Source organism: Eleutherodactylus coqui, chromosome 7 (genome assembly GCF_035609145.1).
Source record: "Eleutherodactylus coqui strain aEleCoq1 chromosome 7, aEleCoq1.hap1, whole genome shotgun sequence".
Classification (NCBI taxonomy): Eukaryota; Metazoa; Chordata; class Amphibia; order Anura; family Eleutherodactylidae; genus Eleutherodactylus; species Eleutherodactylus coqui.
This window is the reverse complement of record NC_089843.1, coordinates 210,209,375-210,226,724: the sequence shown is the minus strand read 5'-3', so window position 1 is coordinate 210,226,724 and position 17,350 is coordinate 210,209,375. Positions and strand designations below refer to the sequence as shown.

Below are 17,350 nucleotides of genomic sequence, written 5' to 3'. Positions count from 1 at the left end.
CGGACCCTTACCCAACAGCTACTTATCTCCTATCCCAAGAATAGTTGGAAGCTTCATCCTATCTGAATAACCCATTAATATCCACATTTTCGGAATTGTCGTCTTTACTATACAGTAACCTAGAGGGAAAAAAAAACTGTCCCAGAATACTGTGCAGCACAGAACAATGCCTTATCAAGGCTCTGCTAATGGCAAGCTTGTTGGCCATGTCAAATATTAACCAGGAGAATTACGAAGTCAGGCTAAAGGAGGGGGACAGTAAATAAACGAATATATCTACAAAATGATCAATGGTTATGGCCAGATGTAACTTTGTACATTTTTGGAGCAGAATACGATTGGATATACAATACTATTGGTATATAGTAAATGGCTCTGTCATCCTTGTAACAGTCACATCATGTACGAGCTATCAGGTCCTCCTCTTTCATGTTTTCTGTAATGAATATGTACATTACATCTTCTAGTCAATAAATTGTTTGGCAGCTGATGCAATATCAAAATGCCTATTGTCATTGCAGGGACTGTTTAATGCACTGCTACATACGATCAATAGCTGGAGAGTCGGCACCGGGGATTCATTGTATCCATTGAGTGGAGAACTTTATTATACAATGATATGTCTCAGTGTAGATGAACACAGAAGTCAAGGCTTACAAGATACCAACTTACCTCCTTTACAGGCTAAACGCATAATATTCAGTAACTATTGTAGACCTTCTACTGAGCATTACAAAATACGGCCAACAAGTTTTAGGGTATGTCCCCACATAGCAGGCCTGCTACCGATACGGCCAACAAGTTTTAGGGTATGTCCCACATGGCAGGCCTGCTATCGATACGACCAACAAGTTTTAGGGTATGTCCCACATGGCAGGCCTGCTACCGATTTACAAATGGAACTGGAAGTGAAGCAGATGAGACTTAGGCGGCTCTCATACATCCATTTTTACCGTGATTACCACGGTGTAACACTTCTATTCCTTTCAATAGGGCCCCGCAGACAAGCGCTCGATCACGGTGCTTTCTAGTGCCACGATTTTCGAGCGTTGTCTGCTCTATTCTGCTGTGTTTAGAGCATCTCATCACCCATCACAACGATTTAGTGTGCTAAAACCCGCTGTCATAGGCAATAACCCGTGTCCAAAAACGAAAGTAAAATTGCGGCATTTTGCTGAGTGCAAGTGTGAAAATGGTCTTAGGGTGGCTTCACACGAGCAAAAGCGCAAAATTGCATGCAATCATGTGACTATTTGCGTAGTGACTGTTGTGCTATCGTGTGCATATTTTTCTGTACGGTTTGCACTCCCAGGACTCGTTCATATCGGCGCGGGACATACCAGCGCTGCAATTTCAAAGGCTGAGCAGCCTAGTTAGTCATTGGTGTTTTCGATTCCCCATGAAATTGTGCAGCGTCTCGTACAATTACACGGGTGGCAGGGGCACGTTTGCGTCCCCCATATGAGTGTCTTTGGTGCGGAAATGCGCACTAAAAGATAGCGTGCAGCGTTTTGGTTTTTTTTTGCTCGAGCAAAAGTGACAAAAAACCCATTGCATTATGTTCGCAGATTATACGTGCGCAAATGCGAGCACAAACACGCTCGCGTGAAGCCGCCCTTACACAAATTTAATCTACATCCCATGGAAAAAATCTGTCTCAAGTATGTGTTTAAATTAACATGTAGTTTTGAATTTCTGCAGATTTTCAGCCTGGATTTCAGCCTCAGCAATGCAAAGGGTGAAATATGGGGCAAATCTGTCGCATTTCTGCCAAGAAATCAGGAACAAAAAGATTCTTGTCAGGAAGGGTATTGCTTCTCATTAAGGAGAGCACCTAGAAGGTGGGAGAAGACTTATAAGGCTATGCATGCTCCTCTGGGAAATATGTAAATGGGAAGATAGAACAATACCTCTGCAGCATTCCTGTAAGTCAATGTCAGACTCTTTAAAAAAGCCTTATAGCTAAAGCTTTTGAACAGCGGAAATCCTTGCTGAATGTCCCCGCGAATACAACACCGCGTCTGAGAGACGTACTGGGGGAGTCAGGGCTGAGGCCCCTGACGGAACTTTGTTTAGAGAGTCATGTACCTCCAGGGGCCTGGATGGAATACTTCCAGCTGAGGGGCTCACTGGACTCCCTGACACCTGGATCGAACCTAGCAAAGGATCTCACTGCCTTTGAAAAAATAAGCATGTCTACTGGCTCTCCTGGTCACTTGATCTCACTGCTCTATAAGATGTTGCTGGCGTGGGAGATGGGGGACACGCCGCCGGGGTACATTGTGGCTTGGGAGAAGGAATTAGGCAGATGCTTCCCCCTGGAGGCTTGGGAGAAGTCGTTTGCTTTGGCACACAAAGGGTCAGTCTCCACCAGATTACAGGAATTAAACCTCAAGATTGTGTCACGCTGGTACAGCACCCCAGAGAGAATGCACAGAATGTTCCCACAGGCTTCACCCACATGTTGGAGATGCCCGGACGTAAGGGGTAACATGTCACATATCTGGTGGGAATGTCCGCCAATAGCAGCACTATGTGAGGATGTATCAGGGTTGCACAATAATCTATGCCGAAGGAAAGAGCGCCTCACACTAGAGATAGCGGTGCTATCCATGTATCCGAGATCTGTCTCAACCACCAAAAAGGGACTGCTTTGCTTTTTTTTGTAAAGGCAGTAAGGCAAGTCATTCCAAGGTTCTGGTGGTCTTCTGCTCACCCCTCCAGAAGTCAATGGGTCGAGGCGGTCAACGAGCTGGCAAGGTTTGAGGAAATGAGGGCCGACGAAGACATGACCACTGAGAAGTTTTATGCGATTTGCAGGCCATGGCTAGACTGTAGGTCATTCCCCAGGGCGGCGGAATGGATAGCACACGGTCTGGTCTTAACTTAGTTATGCAATCAACTCCGTGAGATCGGGAAAGAAGAGACACCAGAAACCAACATGCCAGAAACAACCCACAATTGGCTCCTGGATAGGTCAGCGTAATCCTGGTAAAGCTCAACTTGCGGAAATGAAATCAGGACCACAGAGGCATGATGTCGACCCAACTCCCACCCCCCACCACAGTCCCACCCCCTCCTCCCCCATGCTTTCCCCCTCTACTTATTCTCTGCTGTAGTTAAACTCTTTCTAGCTTCTAATTCTCTTTCCCTTTCCTTCTCTTAAGTCTTAGTGTTAATTCTCTGGTTAGACTAATAGGTTTAGTTTAGGAATACTCCAGGGCAACATAACAATGCAGTAGGACGCCAGAGATCGTAAAGAATAGAAGAGAGTAGTTGATATGACGTGTCATGTTTTAAATAATCTGGTGTCTGCTGCGACACAGCCAGACATTATTTGTATGTATTAGATTTTGTTCTAATAAAAACCTTTTGAACGAAAAAAGCCTTATAACAATGACTGAGAATTGTAAGCCAAAGCTTAAGGAGAAATAATACCCTTCTTGACCCACATCTATCGGCCTCTCACTAGCCAAGCCAGAAACCTGCTGCACACTAATGAGGGGCATTCCCCCGAAACAGCTGTCTGTGTATGGTTATACTGGCTTTGGCTTATAATTCCCAGTCATTGTTCTAAGGCTTGTTCAAAAAGTCTGACATTGACTTGCATCCTTATGGTGACATACCCTTACAGCTAGATATATAGAAGATAGCTTACTCTTGTTGTATATGCCGCTTCAGGATCATCTTCAAGAACCCGGGATAGACCAAAGTCTGAAACCTTGCAGACTAGATTGCTGTTAATGAGTATATTCCGTGCTGCGAGGTCTCTGTGTACATAGCCCATGTCTGACAGGTACTTCATGCCAGATGCAATGCCCCTCAGCATACCCACTAGCTGAATGACTGTGAATTGGCCATCATTTTTCTGCAGAGACAAAGAAGGAAACAGAGTTCATATTCATATGCAATATCTCAGTCTGATGCAGATTACAGCGACCCTCCAGTCCCGGACTGACAAAGATGGCTGCACAAGCTTCTCTGAGTACTTGATACACATTGAGCATTAGTATGCATCATTAGTCTAACTCACCACATCTGCTTTAATTAACCATTGCTGCCCACATGAGCTGGCAGTCAGAGCAGGTATAGTGTCTCAGACTGCTGGTCAATACTATGCACAGTTCTGCCACCCTTGTTTGTCAAGGACTGGAGGATTGCTTTAAGGTCTGTATTTCTTTCTAGGTACTTAAAAAAAATTATTGCCAAAAATACATCAAAGCTTCCTCGAAGAGACCCATAATTGTCTATGCAATGAACTTACAGTATGCCAAAATTATGCTCTATTACCATAGGCTCATATGCAATAAATCAAGAATACCTTTTTTGGGGAGGAAAAAACCTTTTTCTATTTGAGATTTCATATCTATCTATCTATCTCATATCTATCTATCTATCTATCTATCTATCTATCTATCTCATATCTATCTATCTATCTATCTCATATCTATCTATCTCATATCTATCCATCTCTCTCTCTCATATCTATCTATCTATCTATCTATCTATCTATCTATCTCCTATCTATCTCATATCTATCTATCTATCTATCTATCTATCTATCTATCTATCTATCTATCTATCTCTCTCATATCTATCTTTCTCATATATATCCATCTATCTCCAATCTATCGATCTATCTATCTCATATCTATCTATCTCATATCTATCTAACTTATATCTATCTATCGCATATCTATCTATCTCATATCTGTTTATCTCATATCTATTTATCTCATATCTATCTATCTATCTATCTATCTATCTATCTATCTATCTCATATCTATCTATCTCATATCTATCTATCTCATATCTATCTACCTATCGCATATCTATCTATCTATCTCCTATCTATCTATCTATCTATATCATATCTATCTATCTATCTCATATCTAACTATCGCATATCTATCTATCTCATATCTATCTATCTATCGCATATCTATCTATCTCATATCTATCTACCTCCTTTCTGTCTATCTATCTATCTATCTATCTATCTATCTATCATCTATCTATCTCATATCTATCTATCTCATATCTATCTATCTCATATCTATATATCGCATATCTATCTATCTCATATCTATCTAACTCATATCTATCTAACTCATTTCTGTCTATCGCATATCTATCTATCTCATATGTATTTATTTCATATCTATTTATCTCATATCTATCTATATATCTATCTGTCTATATCATATCTATCTATCTCATATCTATCTGTCTATCTCATATGTAGCTATCTACTATCTATCTCATATCTATCTGTCTATCTCATATCTAGCTATCTAATATCTATCTATCTCATATCTATCTATCTATCTATCTATCTATCTATCTATCTATCTGTCTATCTATCTCATATCTATCTATCTATCTATCTATCTATCTATCTCATATCTATCTATCTATCTATCTCATATCAATTTATCTATCTATCTATCTATCTCATATCTATCTATCTCATATCTGTTTATCTCATATCTGTTTATCTCATATCTATCTATCTATCTATCTATCTATCTATCTATCTATCTATCTATCTATCTATCTATCTCATATCTATCTATCTCATATCTATCTATCTCATATCTATCTATCTATCTATCTATCTATCTATCTATCTATCTATCTATCTATCTATCTATCTCATATCTATCTATATGTGTGTTCTCATTAAATAAATAATGTAGAAGTGCAGCGCCAAAAGTGACCAGTGGGGGCGCTTGAGAGTAGACTTTCCAAAGGAGTGTACAGCATAAAAAGGGTCTAGCCACATATCTATCTATCTCATATCTATCTAACTCATATCTATCTATCGCATATCTATCTATCTCATATCTGTTTATCTCATATCTATTTATTTCATATCTATCTATCTATCTATCTATCTATCTATCTATCTATCTATCTATCTATCTATCTCATATCTTCTATCTATCTCCTATCTGTCTATCTATCTATCTCATATCTATCTATCTATCTCATATCTATATATCTATCTATCCATCTATCTCATATCTATCTATCTATCTATCTATCTATCTATCTATCTATCTATCTATCTATCTATCTATCTCCTATCTGTCTATCTATCTATCTCATATCTATCTATCTATCTCATATCTATCTATCTCATGTCTATATATCTCATATGTATTTATTTCATATCTATTTATCTCATATCTAGCTATCTAATATCTATCTCATATCTATCTATCTATCTCATATCTATCTATCTCTTTATCTATCTATCTATCTATATGTGTGTTCTCATTAAATAAATAATGGAGAGAGAGAGAGAGAGAGAGAGAGAGAGAGAGAGAGAGAGAGAGAGAGAGAGAGAGAGAGAGAGAGATGTCCATTAACGACCAAGCACTGGTCTGGTGCAGAACTGCTGCTACATGGGAGAACCAAGAGTCTGACAAGGGTGGACGTCCCTTAGACTGGCACCCCGACTGGCTACAAAGGTAACAGACTTTGTTTTGTGTTTGATGCACTAGGCCTATCTATCTATAGAGGGAGATTTTTTTTTTTTTTTAGCCAAGCCATTGTAAATGTATGGCATATGTATACTATTATTCAACACATCTACCGAAGCTGCAACTAAAAATATACCATCCAGGTCGAGTTCTGTTGAAAAAAGGGGTGGGGCTTCAGAGCCGCACAGCGCTACTCATTTCTGAACATTTTTCAGTCCTACTACAATTGTAATGATGGTAAAATGCTAAATTATCATTGCTAGAATTTCAGTTTTCAAGCAGAAAAATCTTGGATTTCCATGCATTATCCCTTGCTGGATATAAACTCACAGCCCCCCCCCCCCCCCCAAAAAAAATAGCCCTGCTTTTAAAATTCTATTACATCTAAAAAGACTGAGGATATCATTTGCTCCAGAAGAATAGTCCATAATGGCCGTCATTAAAGTAAGTGCAATAATATTTACAGTGAACTCCAACTAGGCCCTAGTAGATGCCATTGATGAAGGCTTCCTGGGAGACACATGACAGACCCTTCATGCTTGCCACATTGTAGCAATTACAGAATTACAGTACAGAATGGAAGAGATAACCATTGATGATACAAAAGTGCTACAAAATTCATACTATGTTATCTGAAAGCCGAGGCTAATTGAAATCTAAGCAGAAACTCAATTATCCAGAGAATTCCCGTCTCCCGCTGAGCAAGACCATATAGTTACCAGCGGTTAAGAGGAATATTAAATAAAACATGTTTTCCTTCATGAGACTCTTAAGGATTTTTAAGGAGAGGTTAATCTGGGACAATGTCTAGAGCAATAAATCTAGCAGAAGCAATGCTTGCCAGCCGTGGACTGGAAGGGGGCCGCAGACATTGTTTCTGTGCATCAGATTTGTACATTGCAATCAAATGTTACAAAATTACCCTGGAAATAACACAAGCGGCTGTTTATCCAAAAAGAGATGAAAAGAACCCTTTACTGCAATCAGAGGTGATGCAGCGCATTGGGGATTTCGGCACTATTATTCTCATGAGTCACATGACTGTAGAGACATGGTGGGTCCTATGCATGCGGGGATAAATTAGGGAAGGGCAGTGAAAGCCGAGTCAATGAGAAATAAAAGCTGGAATCTGATTGGATTTCGGTCCACTCTTTATTTTCCAATGATTGGTTGCTCTGCCCCTTATCTTCAAAAATATCTAAAAGTTGCTTAACCCCTTAAGGACAACACGGCCTATTTTGGGGTTAAGGACGCAATGATTTTTGGCGGATTTTTATCTCCATTTTTCAAAAGTCATATTTTTTTTATTTTTCCGTCGATGCGGCCGTGTAAGGGCTTGTTTTTTTGCGTGGTGAACTGTAGTTTTTATCGGTGCCACTTTTGGGTACATTTGACTATATTGTAAAACTTTTATTATTTTTTTATGATCGCAAGGAGAGAAAACGCATCAATTCCGCCATAGATTTTAGGTTTTTTTTTTTTAAAGCGTTAATCATGCAGCATAAATGACACAATCCATTTTTTCTGCGGGTCGGTACGGTTACAACGATATCAAAATTGTTATATGTTTTTTAGGTTTTTCCACTTTTCTGCAATAAAAACCTTTTTTTTGGAATTTTTTTTTTCTAATTCGCTGCATTCAAAGTCCTGTAACTTTTTTATTTTTTCATGGGCGGAGCTCTGTGAGGGCTTATTTTTTGTGAGACGAGCTGTAGTTTTTATTGGTACCTTTTGGGGTACATAAGGCTTTTTGATCACTTTTATTGCGTTTTTGGGAGGCAAAATGTTAAAATTAAGCATTTTGGCTCAGTTTTTTTGAATTTTTTGAACGTTTTTTGCCGTGCAGGATAAAAAGCATGTTCAACTTATTGTACGTGTCATTACAGACACAACAAAACCAAATATGTGTGATTTTTTTTATACTGATATGAGAAAAAGACCCCAAAAAGGTTTTTTTTTTACATTTTTATTTCTTGTACATTTTTATTATCTTTTTTTTTACACCATTTGTGTCCCTCTGGGGGACTTACACCAAACCACTAATAATCGCTATGATAAGGCATTGCAGGACTTCTCTCTTGCAATGCCTTATCGCTTATTACAGCGATCAAAGGCAATGGTAACACAGAACGCCTATAGGTGGCATCCTGTTACCATGGCAACCTGCCGGGCTCTCTGTGATTATATCGTGGGAGCCAGATGATGTCACATAGGGAGCGCATTCCCTCTGTAAACCCTTCCTATACCACGATCTACATAGACCGTGGCAAGGAAGGAGTGATTCCCCAATGCACCCATGCTGTTTCAGCAGGAGCCCGGCTATCAGTGACAGCCTGCTCTCTTATGATCTTGCGCTATCCACATGACGTAAGGGTACGTCCAGTTGTGGTAAGTACCCCTCTTCCAGGATGTATCCTTCCGTCATATGGAGGGAAGGGGTTAAAGGGGTTTTGTTATTAAAAAAAACAATCAATACTTACCTGTTCCTCCCCGGGCAGTCTACTTACCACATCTTCTCATCGAGCTTCTCCTGGCTCCTGCAGTCCCCCGGGTCATCTCATCGCAAGCCGGCCGGATCCTCTTCTCTCGTTATGCTACAGCTTCCGGCAGGTCAGTGTCTAGCAGGAAGCGTAGGATGCTATACTGGGCTATTGCCAAGACAGTGCATGTGCGCTGTCTCGCGGCGTTAGTATAGGAGCTTTCGCGATGAGACTGCGCGCATGCGCAGTCTTGGCATTACCTTGACATAGCAACCGGTGCTTCCTGCTGGGTAGTGAACGTTATGTCACTTGTGACCGGGTACACTGACCTGCGGGAGGAAACCTGCAACTAATGGACACTGTATCACCGGAAGATGAAGAATCAGCCAGCTGGAGGTGAGGTGACCCAGGGATCTACAGGAGCCAGGAGATCGGCGGGGAGAAGGTGCGGTAAGTAGACTGCATGTGGAGGAATAGGTAAGTATTGATTTTTATTTTTTTATGACAAACCCCTTTAAGCTTTCCTGTATCATTTATACGAACCTGAGGAATTGAATAACCAGTCACAGGTGCCTCAAAATACAGTGAAAACTCCTCAAACAGCCACCTCTTCTGGAGTACTAGACTAGATGTTCCTGTGAAGGATTTAAAATTCTCTCTTTCCTATGTATATTGGCCTTTCAAGAGGATCATCCCTCAAAGCCGATTGGTTGTCTCCACTAGGTTTTGTTGTATACACTATTGTAAATTATATCTCAATTGTTACAAATTGAATAATCACTCTGGTGAAAACACATTTTTTTCATGCCCACACCCCTCTCCTAAGCATATTGCAGACACTTCCATGCAGTGCAGCCTCCTGTCTGATACTTATCAGTCGTCATATTGTATCTATGTATGATGTACCCAGCATTTAGTTTGGGTACAGGATACATAGGGACCAACTGGGTAATACTGTATATTACAAAATATAACAGTTAGTTTAACTATTTTAATCACTGCATAGACCCACCTTTAGGAAGGTATCTAGAGAGCCATTTTCCATGTATTCTGTTACAATCATTACAGGTTTGCCTGCAACAAACAATCAACAAACAACAGATTAAAAATTATAGTCAGTTATCAAATATTTTGAATATAAACAGTAGATAATATGGAATAAACTAGGTTAATCACCACTGCTTGATTTTGGCTTTTATACTGTATGTAGACATCTAATATATGATATTGAGCTGAACTCATGTATTATATTCTGATGGCTGCCTTCTATTTTCATGCAAACCGAACCAGTAAAATGCATCCTATACTGTACTAATAAACTGGTGCTTCATAAATGATTAAAGGGGTTCTGACATCAAAAAAAAAAAATTGTACTCACCTTGCCTGGCCTGGCCCGATCGCCAGGCATGTCCCCTCCAGCCGGCATCTTCTTCTGTGCCTTTAAAGCAGAGCAGGAGCGGTCAAAAAGACCGCTTCCTGCTCTGGTCCGTCCGTCAGGCACTTCCGAGGTGAACGGACGGACCGCACAGTGCTTGCTGTGGGCGGCCCGTCCGTCCTGCTGAACTCCTGAGTGCTGCGCATGCGCAGTGGAGACGCAGCCCGTCCTGACTCCTGTCAGAGGGCACCTCTCCACTGCGCATGCGCGCGATCCCGGAGTGGCGCGGCTCATGCAGACAGAAGAGGAGGAACAGCGCCTGCTGGGAGATGACCCCCCGATGTCAACAACAACAGAAGAACAGGTAAGTATTATCTTTTTATGCTTTAGCAGCCATTAAACCATGGGTTCCCTGGGTCCATTAGGCAGACCAGGGAACAATGGCTGCTAAAGCATAAAAACATTATTTGTGTCAGAACCCCTTTAAGGTGAATGTGTCACCAGTAGAGATGAGCGAACACGTTCGGCCCCGCCCCTTTTTCGCCCGAACACCGAACTTTGCGAACACCTCGGTGTTCGGGCGAAAAAGTTCGGGGGCCGCCGTGGCAGCGCGGGGGGGTGCGGCGGGGAGCGGGGGGGAGAGGGAGAGAGAGAGGGCTCCCCCCTGTTCCCCGCTACTGCCGCCCGCGCCGCCGCGCATCTCCCCGCCCCCCGGCGGCACCCGGACACTTACGCGCGAACACTCCAGTGTTCGCTAAAGCCGGTGTCCGGGTGCGGATGTGTCCGTTACGGACACGTTCGCTCATCTCTAGTCACCAGAAAATGACTCATTATATAGATCACATGTTGTGTGATTTATTTTCAAAGAATTTTCGGGTGATTTTTTTAAACTTTTAGTCACAATCTATATTTTAAAATAATCCTAAAATTCTGCATTTCTCACACTGGCCACAGAGCTGAATATTAGTCTATAACTTCCTGATCTGTAGAGAAAGCGTTGCAGTAGTCATCTCACTAATATCACAGGCAGGATTACACTGAGAGGTGACACCTATATGTAGATAATGCAGGATCCACCATCCACAAGAGGTATTGGCTGTGACTTTCTACTCCTTCTCCTTCTACTCCTTCTCCTTCACCCCTGCACAGGTCACATGACATGTCTAGAACAGTCTCCCATACAAGGCCATAGGTCCCGTCTTGTCCATTGTAGGAATGGCCCATGAAGCTGCTGTAAAGCATACCTCTAAATGCTGTTAAATGTAGTTCAGGAAAGATGCCATTGACCCCCTCCCCCCCCCCTACCTCCCCCTCAGTCATGTATAGACAGCAGAATAAAAAGTTGTATAATCAGAAAATAAAAACAGATTAGAAAAATGTTTTTCTTCATAGTTTTGCGTAATACAAAAAAGTGGTGATATAGTCCTCTTCAAGTTATATTATAACAGCTAGGCCCCCTACCATTATGAATGATTGCATTTTAGCCTCTCGGGTGGCAGCGGAACATTAGAAGCTTAGTGACTGTCCTTACAAGATCACAATGATCGCCCTCTTTTTTACGCCCGGCCAATATACGATGTCCTTCTTTGCAGGGGGAGGGGGCGGGAAGAGCCAGGAAAAGTGCAATGAGCTCCCCCCCCCCACCTCTCTGCCCCTCGCCACTATTTGCAATGGGAGGGGGCAGGGCAGGGCGGAGCTAAGTTCCATTACTTGGCCCCGCCCCTGCCATTGCAAATAGTGGCTAGGGGCGGAGAGGGGGCGGGAGCTCAGTGCACTGCTCCCGGCTCTTCCAGCCTCCTCCCTCTGCAGAGAGGGACGCTGTATATCAACCGGACATGAAAACCCGACCGATATACGGTCGTCTGAATAAGACCTAAAAGGAATATAATATTCTTTAAAATCATTGAAAATTAAAAAAATATATACAATATGTAACCAAATCTCATGGAGAGAATCATGTATATAACTGTTTAAAGAATGTTTTATGCTAGAGGACTTTTTTTGCATTTATGTACATTTATTCACGTTATCTTAGTTTTTTTCTGTTTTATTATAATGTTTAAGGTAAGTTATTTAATGTTTATTAGCCAGCGATATTCCATCACGGCCGTGGACAGGCAGCCTTAGGCCTCATGTCCACGGGGAAAATCAGGCCCGCTCCGGATTCTCCATGGAGAATCTGCAGCGGGTCCCTCCTGCCCCGCAGACATGAGGGCTGAAAATAGGAATAAATCAGAATTAACTCACCTCTCGCACGCTCCGGATACTTCCTTCGCTGCGGCGTCATCTTCTCTGCGTCGCGGCCGGATCTTCTTTCTTCGGCTCGGCGGATGTGCAGGATGACGTCGGTGACGTGCCCCGCGCATGCGCCGTCCCGAAGCAAAATGATCCGGCCGCGACTGAGAGAAGATGACGCCGCGGCGAAGAGAAGAACCGGAGCGGGTGAGTAAAATCTGATTTTTGTCTCCCGCGGATCCGGACGGCTTCCATAGGTTTCAATAGAAGCCCGCGGGAGCCGTCCCCGTGGGAGACCCGCACGAAAATGGAGCATGGTCCGGATTTTTTCATGCTCCATTTTTTTTTTAAATCCCTTTTATTGACCATCCGCGGGTATTTATCTACCCCGCGGGTGGTCAATGCATCCCTATGGGGTGCGGATCCACGGGCAGGAGAAGAGTTAAAATCTGCTGCGGATTTTAATTCTTATTTTGCCCGTGGACATGAGGCCTTAGTCTTTCATTAAAGATATTCAACAACTGTAGTTTAACTGAAAACTTTTTTACATGAAACTCCATCCTTGCACCGGCAAACATAAGAATGTACAGATGGAACAACATTTAAGGCCTTAGTCAGACGGGCGTTTTTAGCCGCGATTTGCGCATGCGCATGCGTCCGGCGATTTTTTAAAACCATTGCTTTGCATTGGTATCGGACACATGAGCGCTTTTTATGCGCTCGTCCGATAAATTATAGAACAAAAAATCGCAGATCGCACCTATCTGCGATCTGCGATTCCTGTTCTCTTCTGTATATGCGCTCAATGGGGCCGGCGGCAGCAGCGCCGACCCCATTGAGAACATATAGAAGACAAATCATTCTTCTCTGCCACAGCTGTAACAGCTGTGGCAGAGAAGAACGATGTTTGCCCATTGAATTCAATGGAGCGGCAATACAGCCGCTCCATTGAAAGCAATGGGCTGCCGGCGTGCGCGGGGTGAATTGTCGGGAAGGGGTTAAATATATAAACCCTTCCCGGCAATTCATCCTAAAATGTGTTAAAATTAAAAAAAATTGTTTACTCACCTTTCCGCTGCAGCCGGAGTCCAGCCGCGGCCGCTGTCAGTTCTTCTGAACTGCTTCTCGGCACTATTCAGCCGGCGGGGCTTTAAAATCCCCGCCTGCTGAATGATCTGCCTCTGATTGGTCACAGCCCTGACCAATCAGAGGCTGAAAACACTCACACACCCATTCATGAATGGGTGAGTGACTGCTGCCTCTCAGCGCTGAGCCAATCAGGGGCAGGTCTGACTCACATCCATTCATGAATTCATGAATGGGTGTGAGTGAGGCATGCCTCTGCTTGGCTCAGCGCTGAGCCAATCAGAGGGCAGGTCTGACTCACACCCCCTTCACACCCACTGCAGGATGGCCGCACGGAGCTCCGGCTGCAGGCAGAAGGTGAGTCTACAATTTTTTTTAATTTTTACACATTTTAGGATGAATTGCAGGGAAGGGCTTATATATTTAAGCCCTTACCGACAATTCATCCCGGGCTCGCCCGCAGCGCATTGCTTTCAATGGAGACGGCTGTATTGCCGTCTCCATTGAATGCAATGCGCTGGACAGCTCCGGCCCGTTTCTAATGAAACGCGGCTAGGAGCAGATTTTCGGGCGATTTGCGGGCGACTTGCGCGCACCGGTCACGCGATTTGCGGATGCGCATCCATCATGCGATCTGCAAATCGCGCGAAAAAACGCCCGTCTGACTGAGCCCTAAGAGTGCATTAAGAAAAAGTTCTTTGCTGCAGTTTATTTGCCTTTTCAAGAGCTTTCCAATGGCTTTTGTTGTGTTAAGATAACTTGTTGCAGCAAGTTTTCACAGTTCATCTAAATGTAGCTATCTCTGGACATACAGCACTAGCTGTGGGGAATTTCATATCCCTATAGTCTGTTTTCTCTAAGTTTCGATAAGCTACGCTGTGCATCACACAGCAGCCTATAGTTGGCTGTCATTGAGGAGATTTTAAGGATAAGAATATGCTGTTTTTTTAATTTTACTTTCGAATAGGAGCCAGTTTATTTCTCAAGTATAGCGCAGTTTACAGGTCTGTTCTTAAAAGCTTCTTTCACACGAGCGCATAAACGGCGCGTTCTGACGCCCAGGCGTATATACACACGCATGAGAGGCATTGATTTTCAATGCACTCGTTCTCACAGGGGCGAATATACGGCGTGTAAATACGCCGGAAGTGTGAAAAATAGAACATATGTGTGGCCAGTGCACATACGCTCAGCCAAAAGATAGTTCTGGAACTATCTTTTGGCCAATATACGCTGGCTGGTCCCATAGACTTCTATGGGAGCAGGGAAAGAGAAGGGAGGGGGAGGCATTTTTGCAGCGTCCAACGCAGGGAAGGGTTTACAAGTGCCTCTATATAGGCACTGGAAGGCATCTCAAGGATTTTGGCAGAGTGAGGGATTTCAGGAGTGCGGCGTATTGTTTCGCTAAAAACGACACTTACGGTCATGTGAATGGACGAGAAAACGCTGGCCGTGATCGTGGAGAAAAACGCCCTTTCAGGTGCTTATACGGAGCAGGCGTGGAAACGTAAAAACGCCGTCGTGGTTTATGCCCTCGTGTGAAAGAAGCCTAAGGTTTATAACACTAGAGTCATGATAGAAACCTGAACGACTTCACTCCAAGTCAAGGAATATGGTGGAAGCTATTTGTCAGACCAGTCATAACTCCATAAAGAACAGAAGCCATGACAGTAAAGTGAGGGGAATTTGAATGGCCAATTGCTGTCCTTATCTGCATGCGGATCATTCATGGTTAAAGGTCAATAGATTAACAAACCTCCCATCATATATGATTAAATACTTTTTTTAATCTAGTATACAAATGGAAAATGCCCAAAACATTTTATAAGTTTTATATAATGAAGCATTTGAATCTTCATGATAGAGAAGCATTTTTCATGATTTACTCATTGACTTCCTCCTTACAAGGACCTACTTTTTGTAACGACACCCTCTAAGTGGATGATGTTTGGATGGTCAAACTGTCCCATTATACTGGCTTCACCCAAGAAGTCTCTTCTCTGCTTGTCAGTGTATCCAACTTTGAGTGTCTTGATAGCAACAGGAAACTCCCTTTTCCCTGGAAGTTTAATGCGGCCGCTACAAACTTCTCCAAATTCACCTGCAAGAGTAAAAAGGAAGGGAAAAGTTATGAACCATACGCTTAGTCATCTGTTGTTTGGCTCTTATTCATTAAGACCACTTCAAGGCTGCGTCACAGTGCCGTTTCAGGCTGTGACGCACCTCTGTATGGGAGATGTATGTTTTGATTGAAGTTTCATCAGAAAATAAAGAGAAACTTTTCCCAAACATAACTTTTGTACAACTTTTCCCTACTTTGTTCTTATGGGATCCAATCCTGTTCTTACCACAAAAAAAAAATGCAGTCCATCTCCAACACAGGCCATATTATGGAAGTCTGAAAGAGGACTTTCGTTGATCCAGGGAACAGTCTGATTGCCATTAGGGAGTCGGGAAGGAATTTTTCACCCAAAAGGGCTAATTGGCTTCTGCCCTTGGGGTTTTTTGCCTTCCTCTGGATCAACACAGTAGGATAGACAGGCTGGACTAGATGGACATTGTCTTCATTCGGCCTTACATACTATGTTACTATGTTCTTCTTTTTAAAACAAAACAGGAAAGAATCTGAAAGAGGGGAGAACTCAAAATAGGGATTCACTTCCAGTTTTGCTAATGCTTTCTTATTTTCCAAATGAACAAGCAAGAGTTAACCTTGAGATCTGTATCGATTTGTAAGTATAAGCTTATTTATAAACAGGTATCATATCTAGTTTACTAAATAGACTATGTTATGTAAATAGATTGCAATTATATGACAGCTATAAGAGATGAGCGAACATAAAACAAGATCAGACAAACACAATAACATATTACACCAGCAATTCATTGCTCAAACAGGTGAAAGAAGCAAGTAGTGATCAGCAGTAACACTGCTAGTCCAAAACTTAGGAGAATATGATAAATGCCACATCCAATATGCATAAGCATCCATTATAACGGCTCCATAGTAGCGTAAAAGCACAAAAGGTGCCCGGAGCTGGTAAAATAATAATAAAAGCAATTATAACAGAACTAAGGAGTAGAGGTGACATTCAAAGCAATAGTATCAATACTATCTCACCAGTGATGAAGTGAAAACCATGAGGGATGCGGTGTTCATACGTGCGAGAGTGGCCAGGGCCAGCTAAAAGTCTACCGTTACAAGAATGAACTGCGTAATAGAAGACAGCAGGAACAATATTGTGGGAGGAGCTCCGGCCGGTAGCGTCTAACGCATGTGTCCGCGATACAGAGGCTGGGACCTTCCTCAGGAATGGACAACATATGGCTCTAAAATAGTTCTCCATATAGCAGTAGACCCCTCACAAGAAAGACCCCTTCCAATCAGTGCAATTAACCCTTAAAGGGGTTGTCCCGCGAAAGCAAGTGGGGTTATACACTTCTGTATGGCCATATTAATGCACTTTGTAATGTACATCGTGCATTAATTATGAGCCATACAGAAGTTATTCACTTACCTGCTCCGTTGCCTGCGTCCTCGTCTCCATGGTGCCGTCTAATTTCAGCGTCTAATCTCCCGATTAGACGCGCTTGCGCAGTCCGGTCTTCTCCCTTCTGAATGGGGCCGCTCGTGCTGGAGAGCTGCTCCACGTAGCTCCGCCCCGTCACGTGTGCCGATTCCAGC

General features: G+C 42.7%; 1 protein-coding gene across 3 annotated transcripts in view; it reads right to left on the bottom strand.

Moving 5' to 3' along the window:
• The window catches only part of EPHA5 (EPH receptor A5), a 450,721-nt gene that overhangs the window by 20,246 nt on the left and 413,125 nt on the right, over nucleotides 1-17,350 (bottom strand). For all 3 annotated transcript variants that reach the window (XM_066574297.1, XM_066574298.1, XM_066574299.1), the window contains exons 11-13: nucleotides 15,581-15,766; nucleotides 9,982-10,043; nucleotides 3,659-3,868 (exon numbers count right to left, since the gene is read on the bottom strand). In XM_066574297.1, coding sequence (XP_066430394.1) covers nucleotides 3,659-3,868; nucleotides 9,982-10,043; nucleotides 15,581-15,766 — 458 coding nt within the window. The remainder of the gene's footprint in view (nucleotides 1-3,658; nucleotides 3,869-9,981; nucleotides 10,044-15,580; nucleotides 15,767-17,350) is intronic.